The sequence below is a fragment of the Pleurodeles waltl genome, chromosome 9 (assembly GCF_031143425.1).
Source record: "Pleurodeles waltl isolate 20211129_DDA chromosome 9, aPleWal1.hap1.20221129, whole genome shotgun sequence".
Taxonomy (NCBI): domain Eukaryota; kingdom Metazoa; phylum Chordata; class Amphibia; order Caudata; family Salamandridae; genus Pleurodeles; species Pleurodeles waltl.
This window is the reverse complement of record NC_090448.1, coordinates 779,317,015-779,338,531: the sequence shown is the minus strand read 5'-3', so window position 1 is coordinate 779,338,531 and position 21,517 is coordinate 779,317,015. Positions and strand designations below refer to the sequence as shown.

Genomic DNA, 21,517 nt, shown 5'->3' with positions numbered 1-21,517 from the left:
CCAACACAACCAACAGATCAGACACCCAGATCCAGCATCGCTGAATCTAGCAATCTGGCTCCTGAAATCCTAGAATTCGGACACTTACAACTTAGCCAAGAGTGTATGGAGGTCATAAAGCAGGCCAGAAGGCCGTCCACTAGACACTGCTACGCAAGTAAGTGGAAAAGATTTGTTTGTTACTGCCATCATAATCAGATACAACCACTAGACGCAACTCCAAAACATATAATAAATTACTTGCTCCATTTACAAAAAGCAAGGCTAGCCTTCTCTTCTATTAAAATACACCTTGCAGCAATATCTGCATACCTGCAGACTACCTATTCAACTTCCTTGTATAGGATACCAGTCATCAAAGCATTCATAGAAGGTCTTAAAAGAATTATACCACCAAGAACACCACCTGTTCCTTCATGGAACCTAAACGTGGTCCTAACAAGACTCATGGGCCCACCTTTCGAACCCATGCACTCTTGCGGAATACAATTCCTAACCTGGAAAGTTGCCTTTCTCATCGCCATTACATCTCTGAGAAGAGTAAGTGAAATTCAAGCGTTCACAACACAGGAACCTTTTATACAAATACATAAAAATAAGGTCGTCCTACGACCTAATCCAAAATTTTTACCAAAAGTTATTTCACCGTTCCATCTAAATCAAACGGTAGAACTACCTGTTTTTTTCCCACAGCCAGATTCTGTGGCTGAAAGAGCACTACATACATTAGATGTCAAAAGAGCATTAATGTACTACATTGACAGAACAAAGAACATCAGAAAGACTAAACAGCTATTTATTGCATTCCAAAAACCTCATGCAGGTAACCCAATATCAAAACAAGGTATAGCCAGATGGATTGTTAAATGCATCCAAATCTGCTACCTTAAAGCAAAAAGACAACTGCCCATTACTCCCAGGGCACATTCAACCAGGAAAAAAGGTGCTTCAATGGCCTTTTTAGGAAACATCCCAATGCATGAAATATGTAAGGCAGCCACATGGTCTACGCCTCACACATTCACCAAACACTACTGTATAGATGTGCTATCCGCACAACAAGCCGCAGTAGGTCAAGCTGTATTAAGAACTCTATTTCAGACAACTTCTACTCCTACAGGCTAATCCACCGCTTATGGGGAAATAACTGCTTACTAGTCTATGCATACCATGTGTATCTACAGCGACAGATGCCATCGAACTGAAAATGTCACTTACCCAGTGTACATCTGTTCGTGGCATCAGTCGCTGAGATTCACATGGGCCCACCCACCTCCCCGGAAGCCTGTAGCAGTTCAGAAGTTACCTTCAATTTTGTACATTTGTATATATATTATTTAAACCTTTAATAGGTACATACTTACACACTTCATTGCGCGGGCACTATTACTATAGTACAACTCCTACCTCACCCTCTGCGGGGAAAACAATCGAAGATGGAGTCGACGCCCATGCGCAATGAGCACAGAAGGAGGAGCCACTCGGTCCAGTGACTCAAAAACACTTCTTCGAAGAAAAACAACTTGTAACACTCCGACCCAACACCAGATGGCGAGCTAATGCATACCATGTGAATCTCAGCGACTGATGCCACGAACAGATGTACACTGGGTAAGTGACATTTTCATTATGGTGTTTACGTTTTCCAAAGAAAATTAGACAGCACTCGCTTTGTTCGGAATAGCCCAGTGAAAAGATATGTTTTAAAAGAAGTAGATGATGTGTTAATTTTTTTTATTTATTTTTTTAAGGATTTGGTCAACAAAGAGATTCTAGTCAATTAGCGGGATCAGATAACTGAAGTGATGTGTGCTTTCATCAACCAAGATTCGTAAGTCATCAGTAAAGCATAGAAGGGGTGTTCACTTTGTATCTCTTTCTGTTACAGCCATCTCATGTTGTGGGTGAGCCTCGATCAAGTCCCAGAGTAAGTACATTTGGCAACCTGCATTTTCTTTTTTCATTCATATGGAAGGATGCTGTTTGGGAATGAAGTCTGTAGCAAACGTTTTCTATAATCAAAAAGAATATGGAATCAGTTTTGATTTAAAAAAAAAAAAAAAACTTGTAGCCTGGTTGCTTCTGTATTGGGAGACTTGGCTTAGCACTAGTTGCCCTTTCAGTTGCACATTATGGAGGAAACTTTGATGTTGTGGGCTTCACAAATGTTAATATTAAAAAGTGTTCCTAATTTCAATTTTTGGGGATAGTTATTGAATCTAATGCATCTTTGGCTACTAACCTCGCTGTTGAAAATTTACCCAGGCTAATGGTGATAATTTGAATCTGTAATTCCTTGAGTGACAAGCCAATTACCCCCTTTCTGGAGATTTACAAAACTCAATGTGCACCGACTGCGACCTATGGAAATAGACTTTGGGTTTATGCAGATTGCAGTGAACTGCAAGAAGAGGACAACCGTTTTGCTGGAGTCTTCTTTCCCTCTCCCTCACATTTTATCTGCCATAAAGAATTAGGTTTAGCCTAGATATAGAATTATGTAAAACTTGTCCTCCTAATTTTCACCCTGTCCTAAATCGGGGACCATGGAATGAGAATACCTTGGTTTGCATATGTTAAGCAGAACCTAAAAGAGTTGGGCAGGTTCTCCTTGTTTGAAAAACCACTATCTATGTGGAAGGGGAATAAGACACATGTTAAGCATATGTTCTGGGAACAAAGGTGTCCATTGAATTAAGGTGCAGAGCTGAGCGATCTATTATTGAGGCAAATATATAATTTTACAATCTTGCTGTGGTACGAAACTGTATCTGACCTTTGTCACGTGGTAGTTGGGAGAGAGCTCGGTTACCGAGGTTAAAAGGAAGAATGGTTTGTCATCTTTTACGCTTACCTCTGGGTCAGTTCAGTAGTCCGAGTGTATGTGTAATTCCTAGTGTCAGCGTCTATTTCCAAACTAGTTTGCATTTGATCTTTTTCTGTAAATTTTCTGAAGTTTTTTAGAACATAATTTCTGTGCCACCTTTAAGAGAAAACGAATTTACACAATGCAGCCTTCAGTTTTTACAATTTCTAATTAATGAGAATGTGTGCTACATAGAAGAATGTTTTCCTAATTCAGATGTTTACTGTCGCAAATATATGCATTTTTTAAAAACATTTTTGTCTGTGGCAGTCGTTTTTCTGTGTTTTGTATTTTTATGGTTCTACTATTGATTGTCTCTGACTTAGAGCAAAGTTCTTTATAAAATGTAAAATTGTTGTGAAGAAGAGGCCTTTGTGACAAATGTAAGCTGTGGTGTGTGAGATTGCAGCATTTACGTAGATCTGTTTTTGGTGGATCTATTTTTGGTGTTGCTACTTGTAATCTCGCTGTGCCTGTTTACCTTCACCCTCAGTCATATTCTGAAATATTGCTTGCTAATATTCACTGTAGAGTACTTCCACCCAGGATGCCTAGGGACGAAAAGAAAACAAACCTGTATGTGTGTGATTAGAATCCACTTAAAGTATAAGATGGGTGTATGTTATGTGGGCCTTTCATTTAGTACAGCAGTCCACTGCCTTTTGACTAGGTTTGCACTATACAAATAGCGCACATATATAGATACATACATACAATGCCCTTGAAGTGGCTTCTCTAGCAATCCTGCCCCTTATTCATGCACCACCTTGGTATTTGTTGGAAATATGTCCCCTAAGAAGTGGTTGTTTTGGATTGTTTTTGTCATACAGTAAACAGAGGAATGTTTAATTTGAAGCTTTTAGTGTCTATTTTTAATTAGTTCTCTTATTCTGTCATAGTTTGACTCTTGCTCTAGGCAAGACTGCTGGTTTAAGGATGACAGTACTTAGGTTTGTAGGTGACTATGCCTGACCTACAACAAGTTGCAACTGTCGTCCCAACCCTCCCGGCTCACAAGCAGAACCTCACCAAAAACCCAAACAGGAAAAGGTGATTTGTGGCAGCCTTTACGGATGGACTCGAGTGTAACATCTCAGGGAGTGTCTAGGTTAAACGGAGAGTACCCCTTTCTCACGTGAACAATGATGTCTCAATCAAACACAATGAAGAAGATTCAGTAAGGTTTCCATAGGTTTTATTTAACAAAACTGCAATCTACGATAAGTTGCTTTGGCTGCAATTATTAGGATGATGAATAATGCAAGAAATGGAATGGTAAAGACCAGAGTCATTAATACAAAGACCCCCACCATCTTGCAATGACATGAAATTACATAAGATGTGAAATATGTCCCAATACCCTAATAATGTGAACCTAATATCTAACCTAAAAGAGAGCTAGGTGTGTTTAAACCTAATATGCCAAGTCCAGGAGAAGAGCCCCCCTCCCCCCTCAAAACCCCTCGTTACCATGGAATGAGGCCTCTAGCTCAGATTCCATAGGGAAACGAAGACTGGGATAGGCGTTGACTATCTGTCGAAGTGAGGCACATTTATACAGATCTGCTCAGACCCCTGAAGTAGGTCTGTTCACAAACAATAGATAGCAAGACATGCTTGGTATGGTAATTTATATCTACAATTCCCTCGAAGGTGTGTAGAGGGAAAGTACCTAATGTGAACACCTACAGTTTGTTTCTTTGTCGCTTGATATTGACGCCTTAGCGCTGTGGCACTGATAACGTGAAACTAAAACATAGGCCTAACTAAAAACAAGGCAGCCATCTTAAAAGATATAATTAAATAAATGCGCTAAAACAGAGCAAGCTAAGTAGGTTAAAAGTCCCTAGGTGATGGGGCACGAGTCTACAAGCCAAAGGCTAAGCTATCTCCTGTTTCCTACTAAAACAAACTAGGATTTACTACAATTCTATGATGTTTTTGTGCAATGCGGTGCTACTATTGCTTTGATATAAAATGTGTGCTGTTTTGTAAATTGCTTTATGTTTCTGCCTTGTTCCTTTTTGCCAATCCAGTGTGTGTTGCATTAGCATATGCTACCTGGAGATAGTACCCACTGTCTGTGCTGCTCATGTCATGTTGATTCCATCGTCAGTTTCCTTATTATAATGTGCCAAAGTTTTTATGAGTATTGATATTGGGACACTTTTTACCTTCCTGACAGGTTTCAAATTCCACACCGGCCTCAAGATGCAGTCCACGGGTAAGGTCATTTAATCCGTGTTTGTATAGTGCTAACATCATAACGAGGCAATGCTTCAGTGTCACTTATACTAGCTGAAAAGCAATAGGAAGAAATTATGGCCTTAGACTCTGAATTTAGATAGCAGATTCACATGTTTGTGGGGCTTGGGTGGGGATATTGACAAAACCTTATTAGTACCCTCTTGGCCGTGTCAGTTCCTGCATAGTGAGCCTTTGGACCCAAGAGGCTAATTAGCTGGCTTAGATGTGGTTTCCTAGGTTGTTAAACCTCTCACGTTGCATTTGACTATTCAATTGACATATATAGTAACAGAAGAAGGATTCATCTTGTGGCAGAGGTTCCTTCAGGATGAGAATATGGGCCAAAGAAAGCACCACCCACTCCCTTCTCTCTTTTCCCCTTTCCTTGTCCTATTTTTGAAACTGGGGTGAGGCACACTGGTGAGATGGATCATTTTTGGTAAGCATTTCCTTTCCTAGTAAAGAAAACCTTGTATGTCTTCAGTCTCCAAAGCAGACTGTGTTCATGTGGCGCAGACAGCAACCTTCTTTCCTGAACAGTGACTGCCTCGCAATTGCTGCTTCTCTCGCCTATTTGTGCAACTTTTTGTAGCCTTTTATATGGAGAGTCTCAAATTCTTAAAGAGTTTATATGAAGTGATGTCTGTAATGGTACATACATGTAATTCCTACTTAGGATGGAATCTAAAAATAACTATAATGGAAGAAAAATAATATCATTGCAATTTCATAATTTGGTATCATTTAATGTCAATCTGAAGACTAAACAACTGTCCAATAAGAAGGCATTTGTAGCTTCTTCCTGGTTTAAAAAAGTGATGAGGTGATTCTATAGTTGGGCCACTGGAATTATGTGGCATAATGCACCACTTTTATTGATAGCATTTTGTTCATTATTTTGTCACTTGTACACCTGTTTATCCCATCTGTGCATTGGTTCTACCTCATTAGTAACAGTTTAATACCCAAATACACCAATGAGCTACCGAAAGTTGATCAGTCAACCTTTGCAAATGCATTCCACTGCAAGTTGTTGCATTTTTAGTAACGTTTGAACTAGAAACAAAACATTTTTTGTCAAAATCTGCAGATTATGCAGTAGATGGATTGTTTTGAATGAGGCGAATCTATAATTATGCGAAAACCACTGTGGCCCCACAATCGCAGAATTCCAATAGAATTCTCTATAGTACTTGTAATTAATTATCTTATAATCTTAACACCGATAAAAGGGGCTAGGATTTATTCACTGTTAACGTTTGTAAGTAGTACAACTCTTTTGAGTTTTCTAAGAACAATGTGGAATGGACAAATATATTACCACATGATTAACGAACGTTTATAGGAATTTTCGCCAAACCATGTTTGTATTTTGGAAACATTTAGCTTATCTATCAGCACTGTCAAGCCAGACCTAAAATACATTAGATCATAGACAAGTTACACCATTGTATTTATTTTTGCTGGATAGTTCTAACGGCAGGTTCCTCGCATTAGAGTACTACCCAAGAGCCAAACCTAGACCAAGAGATTGTGGCAGTGATCCCATGCAACTCTAGGCAGTGCCATACAGTTTGGAAGTGATGGAAAAGGGCTGCTCATAAACGCCACTCCTGTGCACTGACATCAGTTCCTTTCTATAAGCACCTTCTGACACAGATCCAGAACTCCGCTTTCAAATTTGTTAGGTCTCCCAACGACTTCCAAACTTCTGAGTATGCTAGGGAACGACGTGCCCAGGTAAAATGACAGGATTTGAAGCTGTGCTGCGATTGCAAAAAAATTTATGCTGGTCACAAATCTGCACCATGTGCCTGATCTTTGAACTCTAGTTGAAGTTGTGTGATAACTGCACTTTCATGCACCTGAAGGAGATTCCAGAATGGGAGGAAAAGCTATATGTTGCCAAATGATAGATGTCCGGGCCTTCCCATAGATCTAGCTCCCACCCCAAGACACGAATCTGGACTTGGTCCTGGTCATTGGGCCATTCCTGCAACCGATGCATTTCCTGCTTGCAGTAGTCTGGTAAGTTCAATCTTGAACACCTGGAGAAAAAAGCGAAGCAGTACTTAACAACATCCTGACACTCTGATGACCAAGAAGGCACCAAGGTGTCAAGATTTAAGCTTCACTCCATCAAGGTCACCAGTCACTGAGCCAATTTCTCAGCTAGTTTCAATGCATTCAGAGTTCCCCAGGACATCGTTGATCTTGCAGCATATTATGACGGCCATATTGAAAAAATTCAGTGCACTTCTGGCTTCTTCTGGCTCAATTAAACCACAGATGGACTCCAGTCTGGTTATCACTAGTGGAACCCTCAAAGTTGCAGTCTGTACACTTTAGCCCAGTTACCAGGCCTGTTTGTACTTCTACTCCTGCCCCAAGAGCCACACTGGTTCCTGAATCCCCACCACCATGAGAGGATGACCGTGTTGGAGTCTGAACTGACGTTTGCCTGAGCTCCACCTGTGTGTGCTTCGAATTTACAAAAGCACAACCAGTTGTCTTGGAGCCTGACTCTAATCATGTACGTCTGCCAAGTTGTAACTGTTAGCAGAGCCTCCATTAACTTTTTTCCTCCTATTCTGAGCCTTTGCCAGAGAAGGAGGCATCCCAGAGGAGGAGGAGGAGGAGGAGGAGGAGGATGGTGATGGTGATGGTGATGTGAGAGACGTCTTGTCCCTACCTCAATATCCTGATGATTCCTTGTTATGTAAGGCAGAATTGTAGAGCAAACTGTTATTCAGGAGGGAATCCTGGCGCTGAGTAGGTGTGAGCCTAGGCATGCCTACTGCAAATACTCAAAGCCAGGTCTTCAGTTTCTTGTAGTAAGCGAGGAGGAGGAAGTTATGTGTAACAGTAGGTAGTTCATGCTTTAGGAGGGATGTAGGAGAAGGCTGGATCTCTAGGTGTGGTTTTCCGTATGCATGGTATTTGTGCAAGTAGAAGTCAGGACGAATGGAGGTGTCTGGATGGTTTGTGAAAGCAGATGCGATTGTTGAGGTAGCTGAGCTAGAGTTATGTAGTTCCTTGAAAGTGTGACAGAAAAGTTTAAATTGTGTTCGTATGTAAATGAGGACTCAGTGGAGCACCTTCAGGTGTGGCGTGATGTGACTGCGACATGGGAGATTGAGACACTCTGGCTGCCGAGTTCTGAGGCTAGTCTGAATCTGAATGGTCTGCAGCCTTCTGGTGAGTTTTATTTGATTTTTTTAAATTTTTTGATCCCGGAATATGTGGTGTTCTCGTAGTTCATCTTGCTTCTGATTTGGACGTTAGTGAAATTTTTCTGGGTGCAGATTGGGAGCCATTTGAAAATCTTCCTCAGTATCTTCAGGTTATGGAAGTATGAATCATAACTGAAATGACACGGGCGGTGATGTTGAGTTTACTGTTGGTGATCCTAAGGTTCTTGGTGTGTCTTGTGAGGGTGGGTGTTAGTCCTAGCTCTGTTGCCCACTAGGTGGAGACCCACTATGATGTGCTCTTCCAGAAGATCACAATTTGTCTTGTCAGTGTTCAGCTTTAGTCAGTGGGTCTTCATCCAGTGGACTTTTTCAGTCATTCAGGCACTGAACTTGAACCTGGTTCTGGTGCCTTGTCCGTGAGTGAGAGGATGAGTTGTGTGCATCGGTGTAGCAGAGGACGTTGATATTGTGAGAGCGGATGATACCGACCAAAGGCATCATATAACCATTGGAGAGAGTAGGGCTCAGGCAGGAACCTTGCAGAAGTCCGCAATGAGGTTGCAATCATCCAAGGTGTACAAAGCCAGGCTGACTGACAGAGTCCTTCTATTTAGGAAGGAGTAGATCCATTGGAATTTTTGTCCTTGGATTCCGATGTCGTATAAGCGTTGGATGGAGATGGGATACTGTAGGATCCTGCGGGGGGGATGAGGGCTGCCGTGTCTCTTCTGTCAAGAGTCATCGCAATGTCAATCATGGCGACGATGAGGGCAGTTTCTATGCTGTGGTTGGACTGAAACCAACCTGAGTGGCATTGTGGGAATGTTAGTCTTTGAGGTATTCGGTGAGGTGTGTGTTGATGATTTTCTCGAAGACTTTGTCTGGAAATGGTACCAGGGAGATCGGTCTGTAGTTGGTGAGCTATAAAGAGTCCGCAGAGGATTTCTCCAGCAACTGGAGGACAGTTGCATGTTTCCAAGCATCTGTGAAATTTGCGGAAGAGCAGGAGGAATTCAGAATCGATGTGAGCTTAGTGCTGATGGGTTGAGGTCCTGTGGAGCAGGAGTAGTGGAGGGCAAGGGTCCAATGAGGCTCCAGAGTGGATGGACTTCATGTTGGTGGCGGTTTCCTCTGGGGTGGTAACAGGCCATGTGTTTAGCACTAGTTCTTTGGATAAGCTCGGGAGGCGTGTGGCGAGGTCAGTCGGGTCCGTTTGTGGGCTGCAGTTAATGTAAATTATGGTGATTTTGTTGCTGAAGAACTGAGAGATTATTTCCGATGTCCTTTGTGGGGGTGATTGACTTGGAGGTGGCCTCTGGTGATGTGACATTTTTCAAGGTGGCGAAGATTCCTTTGATTCGGTTGGTGCTGGCACTGCTGCAGTCCACCAGAGCGAGGTGTCTGGTGGTCAGGATCATTTGGTGATAGTGCCTTGGGGTGTATTTGAACGTGCTCCTTTCTGCATTGTCCTGGTTCATTCCCTATTTGCACTCAAATTGTTTACAGTAGAATTTAATCAGTCTGAGTTCCTCTAAGTAGCAACTGGCCTGGGGTCTGGATCTTGTGGTATTGCTGTGTTTAGGGGTGGGAGGGTGCAGCACGTTTGCATAGGAGGTGATCCAGTTGTTTGAAATTCTTGATGGCTTTGACAAGGCTGCTGTGTTTGTGTTGGTGGCTGTTAAAAAACTGGGTTCCAGATCTTGTCAGTGATGCTGTTCCAGTTTCGGCAGGCTGGTCTGACAGTGGTGTGTATATTTTGGGCTGGGATGGTGATGCTGAACATTACAAAGGTGTAGTCTGTCCAGGGACTGGTGTGAGCTTGTTCACTTAGATGTTGGTGAAAATATGGTCTAGGAGGTGTCCAGCGACATGCATAGGTCCCTTTACACGTTTGGTGAGGCCCATTCCTTCTAAGTCTGAGTCTATTGAGTTGGGAGTCTCTCTGAGTAGGATATAGTTGTGGCTGTAATTGAGGATGAGGTGACCATGGATGTGGTGGTGCAGATGGTGTTCTTGTGGATGATGGCAACTGCGCCTCTATGCTTGTGAATTCTGTCTTGCATGGCAATGTTGTAGATGGCTGTAGCAGTGTCTGGTACCGATGCATTGTTCAGCCAGGTTTCAATATTAAAAGGTTGGTAAGGAGCATTGTTGTGTGGCATGTCCCAGATCTCTGTGGCATGTTTGGCAAGTGAACGGGTGTTGAGGAGCATGCGTCTGAGTACAGACTGTTATGTGTGTATCTACAGGACTGCGTTGCGGTGAGTGTTGGGTTTGAGTAAGTTCATAAAAGTTTGCAGAAACCGCAGGAGAATGCTCCATCAGTGTTGTGTTATACTTGGCTATACAAAGCAAGCTTGACAGCTTCCCATACAGAGCTTGACTCACTTCATGGGCTTCCAGCAGAAGAGTGCCTCATTCGCAGTGTGGTTCAAGGGCAACTTAGGTGGTAGAGTTACAGCAACCTTTCATGTAGAGAACACCCCCCACCCTCCCACCCACAAAAAAAATATATATCTATAAATATGAGGACCGGCCATTGACCGTAATGAAGTGACTATGTGATATTCCTGTGCCAATTTCAGACATTTTGGGGCTTCAGAGTTCGGCCATATAGACTGAGACAGCCTTCCCATCTTGTGATTCAACAGACAACCTAGTCCTTTTGGGCTCGCCAATGTGAGTCTAGCAGGCAAAATGCGAGCTAGCAGGGCCTCCAGTCTTTCAACTCCTCTGTCCCTGCTACAATGGCAAACAGACTGCTTTATTTTGCTGTCTGTGGAGTGTGCCCATCCAGTGAAAGGCAGAATCTGGTACTTCCTTCCAGACTGGTGATTAATCACGTCCAATAGATAGGTTGTGCAAATCATCCAAAACTGTTATGGCTTCCTTTCTGCAGAGCATAATATCCCTCCCAAACCAGGACGAATTTCAGAAGAGTAAATGTCCATCCTGCTCCAGGAAGCACACACCTTGATCTCCTGAGGTGACATCGAGAGGGTAGCAGACTCCGAGAAAGATGGTGGCTTCTCTCGCTGTTTCCTTTTCCTGAAAAAGGATGGTGGCCTTAGACCTACCTTGGAACTCCACGCCCTCTGTCTTCCTATGGAACTGCAGATTTAAAATACTCAAAATGGTCCAGATCCTGCGTTCGACCCAGGCAATTGGATAGTGTCCTTGGACTTGCAGGGCACTTATTTTCATATATCTGTCCTCCAGTCCCACAGGCGTTAGCTGCGGCTCAAGGAGGGCCTGGAGCATTTTTTGGAATTAGCCTTACCAGCTTTCCTCAGAAAAGGGAAGGCGGTGGTTGCTGCCCATCTTTGGAGGTGAGTAGTTGCTGTATTCCTGTACCTCTGCAGCAAGCTAATCTTCAGCAGCTAGTTGCAGTCAGTTGTGGACTAACTCTGGACCTTTCAACTGGCCTTGAAGGCATTCCTGCCTTGCATTAAGGAGAGGCTGGTGCAGGTTCTCTCAGACAACTCCACTGCAATGCGGTACTGCAACAACCAGGGTGGAGTTGGGGTCCTGAACCATATATGATGAAGTTGTGTGGCTAGAGCAGCAGAACATCTTCCTGAATACCAGAGTGGACATATTACACAGGAGTAGTCTGGCAGATCAAGAGAAGCATCTGCATCCCAAGATAGTGCAGGAGTCTTCCACTGGAGTTAAGACTTCTGGCTAGATGTTTTTGCCACCATCGAACCCGCAGTGTCAAAAAATGTGTATGTTGGAGTTTCTTCAAGAATGCTTGTTAGACTCATTCCGGCTGGAATGGAGCATCAGAGTGGTGCACACCTTTCCGCTGCTCCCTCTCCTGCCTAGAGTTTTGAAGATCAAGAACGACTTAGCCCAAGTCATCCTTGACGACAGCCACAGATTGAACTAGGAGGGGATGGTACCTGGAACTCCGGAGCCTGAGGAATAATCTAAAGTGAGGAATCTGTGGTTAGTGTATCCACCAAAAAGAGCAATACTAAAGGTAAGAAATGTGTTTGTTTTTGCGTTTATGATCCTGTAGCCCAGGCCTGGTTGAGTCTGCCAACTTTATTCGCATTTGTGGCCTAGATTGCATGGTGAAAATATTCAAGGCTTTCTACCACTAAATGCCACTCGGAGGGCTGTAGGCATAATTTCACCACTGATCTACTGTTAGGATACCAAGCATTGATGCAGTTTCAAATTTATGAGAGCCAGAGTCCATAAAACAAAAACTATTCATTTTCGTCGGCTAGCGGACTACCAGTGGATATGCCTACATTTCACTAATTAGGATCTTGATTTTTAACTAGTTTTGTTTTTCTGGGCAAAAAAAAATGTCCTACAAGATATGACAAAAGAACAACACCATGGTGTCTGCAGTCTCTCCACTGTGTGTAGCCCCCACATCAATGGTCTTTAAGCTTAGTGCTGCAAGATGACTTGGAATGTACAGTTTGTATGTGTTCTCCATTTGTTAGCAATACAAAAATAACTTCTTGGCTCAGGTTCAGATGTTTCTCTGGGAGGAATCTGGGGTTATGCAACTGAAGTGTGTGGCTCAGTTCCCCTTAGGATTGTGCAAACTGGGAGAAGATATGCAGTCCAGAAAGTTGTAGAGGTTGAAATTGACTTTTTTTTTTTTTTAAGACATCTCATTATAGGTTGTTACTCTACTGAGACAGGTAGCCATATTTGTTTGTGATTTTAACTTTGAGAAATGAATTGACTTTGCTGTATATACTGGAATCACTGTTTCAGACAAGTTAAAGACTTGATCATAAGAGGAAAAGTCTCTGGAGAGCTGTATGTCTACAGCGGGCCAAAGTATGAGGTATCTTGTCCTCTATCATGAAATATGTTTTAGTGATTTGAGGATTGGTTTAAAGATCAGATTGAAAGGTGATTTTCCACTTTGTAAGTACACTGAGGCCACTGTTTGGTGCTTAGTAACACTTTAGAAAATTCCTAAATAAATACTAAGATTGCTTTGAGTATCATAACATGACATTTGATGTGAAGAGCAGTTCCCCATCACTTTATGGTAGTTATGTCTCACAGGTAGCCAACACGATTTACAGTCTTTGATTTGTGTCCATTGCTTGTCCTTTGCTTCCCACTTTTTAAGGGCAGCCATCATTTGTGAGGCAAAAAAAGAACGCAATAAGTCTGGCCCCACTGGAGTACTTGTGTGGGGGTATTGTAAAGATTTTTTTTCTTGGAGATCCTCAGTATTTTACCAGCCTACTTTATATTTTTTTGTCTCCATTATTTATATAGGTTTTTATAAAGTGAGCAAGATGGCAAAGCAGCTGCCCATTACAAATGGTATTTGACATGCTGATTCAGAAAGGCAAGGTTCTGGGTAATACAAATTTTCACACAGCGAGCAGTAGAGAAGTTTCGAACTCCAGTGAGGTTTGGGAATATGTGGCCTGGTATCGCCCCACAAGAGAATTGTGCAGATGATGATCCAGACCAACAGAAGCTGCCGAAAATTAGTACGATCAGCACAGAGAAAATGGATCAGTGGAATTTCAATGCAGCGGCACTGGGCCCCGGCCGCTGTTCCCCAGAGTAAGGGCTAACAATGTATAGGATGGTGACATAGGGCTGAGCTGAACTGGATTTGGGAGCAGCAGGATTAGAATGGGGACTGGACGAAAAAGATAGAGGGGGAGACTCGCGCTTTGAAGAGAGGGTGGGGAGTGGAGAAGACAGAGTGAAGGTCTACATATATGATACTGTGGGTGGGGGGGGGGGGGTCAGATGGAGTGGCTCCAGTGCCCAAGACGTGAGGGAGACCAGGGACATATTTGTCGCACCACCTTCGAAGGACAAAGGGTGACCGCATTGAGCAGCCACAGAGCCTCGTGGTCTGTCACAGTTCCTTGTGATTGGCAGGGGTCCGGGGATCTGTCAGGCCAGACTGTGAATGCCATACGGGATTGTAGAGGACCAGTTAGTGCTAATCTGGGTCAAGGAAGGGGGACCATATGGCAGAAAAAAGCTCCATGCCGTCTTGGGGTCAGTATATAAGCTCCTCATATGATCCTAGTTTGTACATTGCTGACAGTCATTTGTTGCAAGAGAGCAACTTTGGCAACCTCTAATGTCGTAGGATGCAGAGTTTGGTTGTGGGCATTGCCGTGGTGAGAAATATGGGTGTGGCCTAAGGCCATGGATGTCCTTTGTGTCATGCAACATGAAAAGTGCGCATGGTAAAATATGTGGCATGTCAAGTAGATTGAGTATGGATCTGACATGCGACCTCAGCTGGAGTACTTCCAGGCAGTCCTATAGGATGTATTTTATGTCAGTCAGGTGCGGCCCAGCACCAACAGCGGGAGTGGTGATGGAAGCCTTAAGTTGCTAACTTCTGATGTGTTAAGTACCAATTTTGAATTGTTGTAGAAATACAAAACTTTATCCTGGTCTCTCGTGGGTTCCTCTATCAGCTCTTCCAGTTCTGATCCTCTAATTCTGTTTGGAGTTGCCTCTGCCGTTTGGTACGGAGGAGGGGCTGTGAGAAAGGGAGGTGAAATTCCTCCTGTAGAGTCTTGAATGATTTCATGTCTGTGTTTACCACAGTGATTCAGGGACTTGTTCCCTTGGTCTGCTAGGCTCTTTAAAGCATGGATGCACATGTGTAGCTGGGTTGCTGCATAGAGGGCATGACGATGTAGCCATACATGGCATTTCTGCAGTTTGTGGACTTGATTCCATAGCTCCTCCATGGCTTGTATGATGGGATTGCAGGGTGATGCTGAGGGGGTACAATTGTGATAGAGAAGGTCTAGGCCAGCCACAAGTCTTGTCACGCTCAAATTGCATCCATAGGGTTAGGTCCACCACACTGGGTCTCGTGGAGGACAGCTGGGCAAGGTTCAAGGCCATATGATAATGTTCAATACTGGGTAGGTGACATGCCCCAGCTGCATCAGTGGACGATCAGCTTACAAGCATCTAAGCGGGGACATACTGTGCTCCACACAAAGGTACGTATGTCCTTGTTGATACAAAAGAGTGTGGTGGTTTGCACCAAAATGCCAGAGACACAGGTGAATTGGGGTGCACCAACATTTTCAGCACCTGTAAACACTACCCCATAGACAGGTTAAGATGGGTCTACTTGGCGTAGTGTGTGGCGGTCTTAGCAACTACCATGAGCAGTTTCAGGTTGATAGAGACCATCACGTCCACGCCTGTGGGGACAAGGATATCTAGGTACTTCAGGTGTTGTGGTGCCTATCGTATCGTAATGGAAAGTTCATGAAGGCTGCTTCTGTTGTGTCCGTGGACATGAACATAGCCTCACTTTTGTCCAAGATGGCTGGGAAGTCTGCATTGAGGGACTTAAGGGCCAGTAGGGAGTTGTCAAGGCCTGTGATGGTGAGTAAAAGGTCAATTGCATATAAGAAGACTTTTGACTGTCACACTGGGGTGGGGATGCCTTGCCTAAGTTAACTTTGATGAATGGCAACTGCCAGGGGTTCCATTGCCTGTAGGTGTCCCTGCGGACAGGGAATGGATCCGAGAGGAAAACCCTGCAGTTAACTTGTGCCATGGGGGGATGAATACAACCACCTTACTTTCAAAAGGAAGTCCTTGCCAATGCTAAGCCGCCTCAAAGTGCAAAACATGTAGTCCCATTCAGTGAGGTCCCACACCTTTTCTGTGTCTAGTAAAAGAGACACTGTCTCCTCCAGAAAGTACTTGGATATCCAGAGTAGGTGTGCCAGGGATCGTAAGTAGTCTTGGGGCAAATGGCTTGGTATGAACCTCTCCCAAGACCGATGTATCATGGTGGGGGGGGAAGCACCCACTTGAGGCGTGCCACTTGAATGCTTGGAGTATCTTCATGTCTGAGTTAAGAAGAAAAATGGGGTGGTAGCTACAGCAGAGTAAAGGATCCCTTCCAAGTTTCAGGATAACCGCTTTGTTGGACAGGTGTAAAAAAGAGCCTGTGATGTTGGCCCCCTGAAAGGCTGTATTTGAAGACGTTTACGGTCTCCTCAGGAAACAATCTGTAAAAGTCACCAGTAAAGCCGCCAACCCCGGTGCCTTGTTGTTTAGAAGACAGGAGATGTGTGAGGTATTTCATCTATAGAGATCTCCTCATCCAGGAGTGCCCACCCATCGGCGCGGAGGCTCTGCAAAGGCAAGGCAACAAGGAAGGCATTTGCCCTATGTCACCGTCATTTTTCTTTCGGTTCGATGTAGGATGTCAAGCCATTGACGTTAAATGTGACAATATTTAGGGTTCGTGAGGTCAGGGTGACAGGTGGTGAAGGACCAGGCTAATATGGCGTGTGGTGGTAGGGTGGGGAAGAAGGAGGCTGAGGTGGGAATGTGGAAGGAAGTGTAGCCTACCTAACCTTGAATGTTCTTGTTTGCATCTGTTTGATGGGTGTGAGAAGAGATTTTATTTCTAAAGATTGTGCCACTGACCGCAGTACTGGCAGTAGATAAAAATTATCAAACCTACCCAAACATGTTTTCTCTAATTCTCAACTTCTATCAAGGTCTTTAAAGCGTGTGCATCAGGTAAGGAAAGTGTTATTTATTAAGGATTGTGTGAGATTAGTTTGATAAACACCAAAATATTTGATCTGCAATTGACTGGAAAGAGATGCCCTTTGCAAGCAAGTTATTTAATCAGCCAGTCCTCTAGTGTGAACCTGTAGTTTTTAGACTTTGGTGGTTATTAAAACTTTGGAGGAGGTGTTAATCCGTCCCAAAAGTGACGGATATACCACCAGCCGTATTACGAGTTCCATAGGATATAATGGACTCGTAATACGGCTGGTGGTATATGAGTCACTTTACCGTCACTTTTGGACCGGATTAACACCGCCTCCAAAGTTGTAATAACCCCCTTTGTGTTCAATCTGATTCTCTTTGACACAGTTTTCATTATACCTGTGGAAATGGCATGGGCAGATGTAGCCATGATATGCTATACAAGATAAAGTTATGGGCTCAATAATTGTTTTTGATTCCTTTGTACAACCTAGATGTAGCCCCCTGAATGCCGAAGGCCAAATATGAGGTAATTTAGTTTAGCAAGATTCCACTGGTGTGGATCCAGAGGCAACAATAATGAAGGGCTGGCTGTCCTGAAATTCCCTAGGCCCAGGTAATAGGTTGGCCTGCCCCTGTCCTTTAAAACAGGCTCACCACCCTCCCCACAGTCATATTAAGCTTAATAAGTTGGTATGCTGAATTCCTGCTCTTAAAAGAGTAATATTTAATCCTGCTTCAGAAACACCAGTGTGTCTGGTCGCCATCAACTCACCCATTAGTCTGCTTTTATAAGGCAGCGAGATTGCGATGCATTGTGGTTACAGTTGAGATATTTCAATTTCTGTACGCAGGAATGCAGTCTTGCTGCAGTTTCAAGATACAACCTAGATAGGAAACCATTTCAAGGCAGGACAGGGGTGGTGGTAGTGGTGGTGGGGGACTTGAGCCTTGTGGTGGATTACAAAATGGGTGATCAGGTACTTTATACAATTTGTAGACCCTCAAAAGGCAAGGTTTAATCTTAAATACTTCCATTCCTATTGAATGAAAGTTGTTGAAGCATGAGCTTTGAGAGTGCCTGCAAGTCTGTGACGACACGAGCTCTAGAAGAAAAATGCAGCTATTTCCCTCATTTGCTAGGCCATTTATCCTTTATAATAGTTTAAAATATGTATTTGATTGCAGGTTTCTTCAAAGGCTGGGAAAGAAAACACAGAACAGAAACCAGTTAAATGTGGAATTGGCAGTAGGGAAACTGCCCGTGCTTCTGTTGTGCTGAGTACAACCTCATCTTCTCGGCAGAATTCAGCTTCCTTCCCTGATCCGCTTGCAGAGAACAGCAGCAATAATGTACTGTCAACTACCCCTGTCCATGCCTTGTCCTGCTTGGGAGAAGATGACTCTGTCATGGCCAAGAAGGTGCGAAGATCTTACAGCCGACTTGAGATGTCACTCTACTGCAGCTCATTTGCCACAGAAAGTCATGCTACCTCCCAGGATGATTCATCTGATACCTCCACACCAAATCAGTCCAGGCTTAGTCGTAGGTCTTTCTTTGGATTTGATAACCTCCTTTCGCAGGATGTTTTAGCTGATGTCTCCCCTGTGACGACAAAGCCTGGAGTAGGGCGAGAATCTGGACCTTATAAGCAAGTGGAATCTTCAGTGATGATGTCACACATTGCTGAAAAAGAACTAGACACTAATATTCCTGGAATTGCTGTGGCTAAAGAGAAGAGAAAAAGACGAAAGATTCCACAAATTGAGGTGAGTGCAATGGAGTGTCTGTTTTTGTGGATTTATTTTTATTTTTTTAATCTAGTTTAACATTCGAAAATGGGAATTTTTCAAGGAACTCGAAGGATGTGGAATACTGTTAATTCCCCTATTGGGTGGTGGTCCATTGGATTCAGGCTTCTAGGTTTTCTTGTTTATCTTTGGTTTAATTTTTTGGGGGAACCTTCTGGTAGATATCTTCAGTGTTGCTTTTTGATCCTTTGTTGCATTATGTCTTTATGTCCTGTGTCTTGTTAGTTTCAGACTTATGTTTCCAGATTACTTTCTTATGTGCCTTTCTTGGTTGTATATCTTGGTATTACAATGGGTTAAAATTTTTTAGACAATTGGGATCTTCGGACTGGGTTTAGTTTACCCTTATCGTGGGGTTTGTTTCCCTCATGGGTTATCTTTTACTGAGAATAGAAATGTAAGCTGTGATGCCAAGAGAGGTGCATCTGCCAACATAACTGAAAACCTTCAAGGTAGATGGTTATCCTCAAGCTAAGCCTAAGCTGCTAAATCTGACAAGATAGTACTAAAGCAAGTGTGAAAGTGAGATGTGCCCCTAAAGGCTTAGAATTGTATCTTCACTTCCAAGTTGTATCTGAAGTTAAAATAGATTTTTCCCCTAGAATGTGATTAAAGACTGGTCTCTGAAACTTTACCTTCTCAAAGTCTGTACCAAGACTGTAACAAACTGGTGCCTGTTCATCCTTGTTCATTCCTGCGATACCTATTACTTTTAGGAGTTCCAGCCCATTTGTATAGGTATCTGAACGAGGATCACCAGGTGCAGCAACATTTTTGGTTAGGCCCATTTGTTTGACACCTAAAGGAGCTGAGACTTCAAAATGTTCTACAGATTACTTACCTGACACAAATGTGTACGTTCTTTACTCTGTATCCATCGAGCCACCAAGCAAATATTTTATCACTCAATTACATTCTTGGCCTAAAATCCGTTCCACTTGTCCCACTAAATTATGTTTCTGATCATTTTGCTGTTCTGCTTGATGAGCTGCTTTTGCGCAGGTTGTTTTGAGATTTCTAAGCATAGTAGACCTATGTACCAAATTCAGAGTGAAATAAAGCAGTGTGAAATTTCAGCGGAGTCTAAAAATAAATTGCCTGTCTTGATAAATGCCCAGCAGCAGTGCAGCTCTGACCTAGTTTTTCTCTTCACTGTTTCTGCAGTCCAGCCAACATTTTGGTTGGTGCCATTGAAAGTAGTGTTAAAGAACAAAATATCAAGGAGAAATTCAAGAGTGCTGTTAAAATTATCCATGTCTGAGATTTTTATGCAGCATTCACCCAAGAGGAATTTAGACCCATGGTTACGTGACATTAGGTGAAGAGTGCAGTACACATAAAATAAGTGAATGTCGGCAATGACCAAAAGCTAAATTCTTTGTTCAAAAGTAATTATGAAAGAACAAATGGATCAGTTAGGGTATTGTTAGACTGCTGGCGTACGGGTATTGTTACAGACTGCTTCAAAGTGTCTCCTCATAAACTTCCAGTGTTCTTTTGAGTACTTGTTTTGCTTCACCAGTGACTGAGCTGAAAAACTCATGCACTGACAAATATTTCTGGAATGCGCTTCTTAGTCTAAAGAAGAGATTTATTAATTCACTTCACACGGTTCGTAATGTAGATTAGCATGCTGAAAGCACAAGTTTAAAAATTGGTCACAGCAATGAAATGAAAACCTATACAAATGATTCTCCACTGTAATATACACTGCACATATATGTATCTATATTATAATGCAAAGCAAATAATGAATTAAAAAATATGCATCACCATGAGGCACGGGCACATCTTCATCTCCCTTCTATCAGCATCAGATCGCCAGATCCCAGAATCGATCGTGGAGAAAGAGTGATCAATTATCCTCATGGGAAGGATGACACACTTCAGCATCCTGAGCATGTCTGAGATCTGAATCACTCCCCAGTCCATCTGGTCTCGGCCTCTTATACTTTGAACAAACTAGAGAGGAAAATTCTAGAAACTCCCTCTCATAAGTTTATTATTAAAAAAATACTGAATACTTTAGGCCAGCTTTGAAAAGAACACGTCGGGACTTGGCCAAAATCCCAAGGTGCCCCTTCAAAACAAAACCGTTCCCTGCCGTCCTAGTACATTCTTATCAGCCCAAGCTCTTGGTGGGAAAGAACACGAAAACAAGCAGAATAAAAACATGACAACGTGGAAAACTACTTGCTGCTTTTAAAGTGGTGGTGGCTAATGCTAAAATAAAGTCAATAGGCAAAATGAAGCTGGTGGTCATTAATGTGACGGTGTGCTTCTAGGCTAAGTGCAACGTGGAGTCTGTGGTCCAAACACAAATATAATTAGTTACTGGATGGAAGCTGCCACTCCAAGCTAGCTATTGAATAGTTAGACTGTTTCAACTGGACAAGCTATAGCTCTCTACATTGCCAGATGCATCAAGCTACCAGTTCTGTCTTGCCTCCCAAAGTCCTTGGCATGAAGCTGGCAATCTGAATTGAGCTCTGCAGCCACTCAGAACACTGAGTATTCAGTAGATCTTAAAACTGCCTAGTTGAAAGAATTCCTCTAGATAACTTTCGGGACTATAGATAAATATTCAAAGTGCTAGTCTTAGAAAAGCTTGTAATGTTTGTGGTTTCTACAGGTCTTATTCCTATCAACTGCTCATTTCCTTTCAGAGCACTTTTATAATGCAGCATGTAGATTTGATTCCGGGTTAGACAAGTATTTTAATTGGGGTTGAAGGGCAAAAAACAGGATTTATACATGCTCTGTACGATTGAACAGAAATAAGTGGGTAGATGGCAAAACAAACCGCGTCCAAAGCAAGCATTGCGAGTTTTAACAGCTGATGACATTAAATACTCTATCAATTGTATTGTCTTTAAAATTACTGAAAGACTGT

General features: G+C 42.8%; 1 protein-coding gene and 1 long non-coding RNA gene across 2 annotated transcripts in view; one reads left to right on the top strand and one right to left on the bottom strand.

Annotated features, from left to right (window-relative positions):
• Positions 1-21,517, bottom strand: part of LOC138259964 (uncharacterized) — a 70,287-nt gene that overhangs the window by 23,074 nt on the left and 25,696 nt on the right. The window lies entirely within an intron of this gene.
• CDCA5 (cell division cycle associated 5) overlaps positions 1-21,517 on the top strand; it is an 83,993-nt gene that overhangs the window by 44,474 nt on the left and 18,002 nt on the right. Inside the window, exons 4-6 of the mRNA XM_069207975.1 lie at positions 1,889-1,927; positions 5,052-5,090; positions 18,001-18,582. Coding sequence (XP_069064076.1) covers positions 1,889-1,927; positions 5,052-5,090; positions 18,001-18,582 — 660 coding nt within the window. The remainder of the gene's footprint in view (positions 1-1,888; positions 1,928-5,051; positions 5,091-18,000; positions 18,583-21,517) is intronic.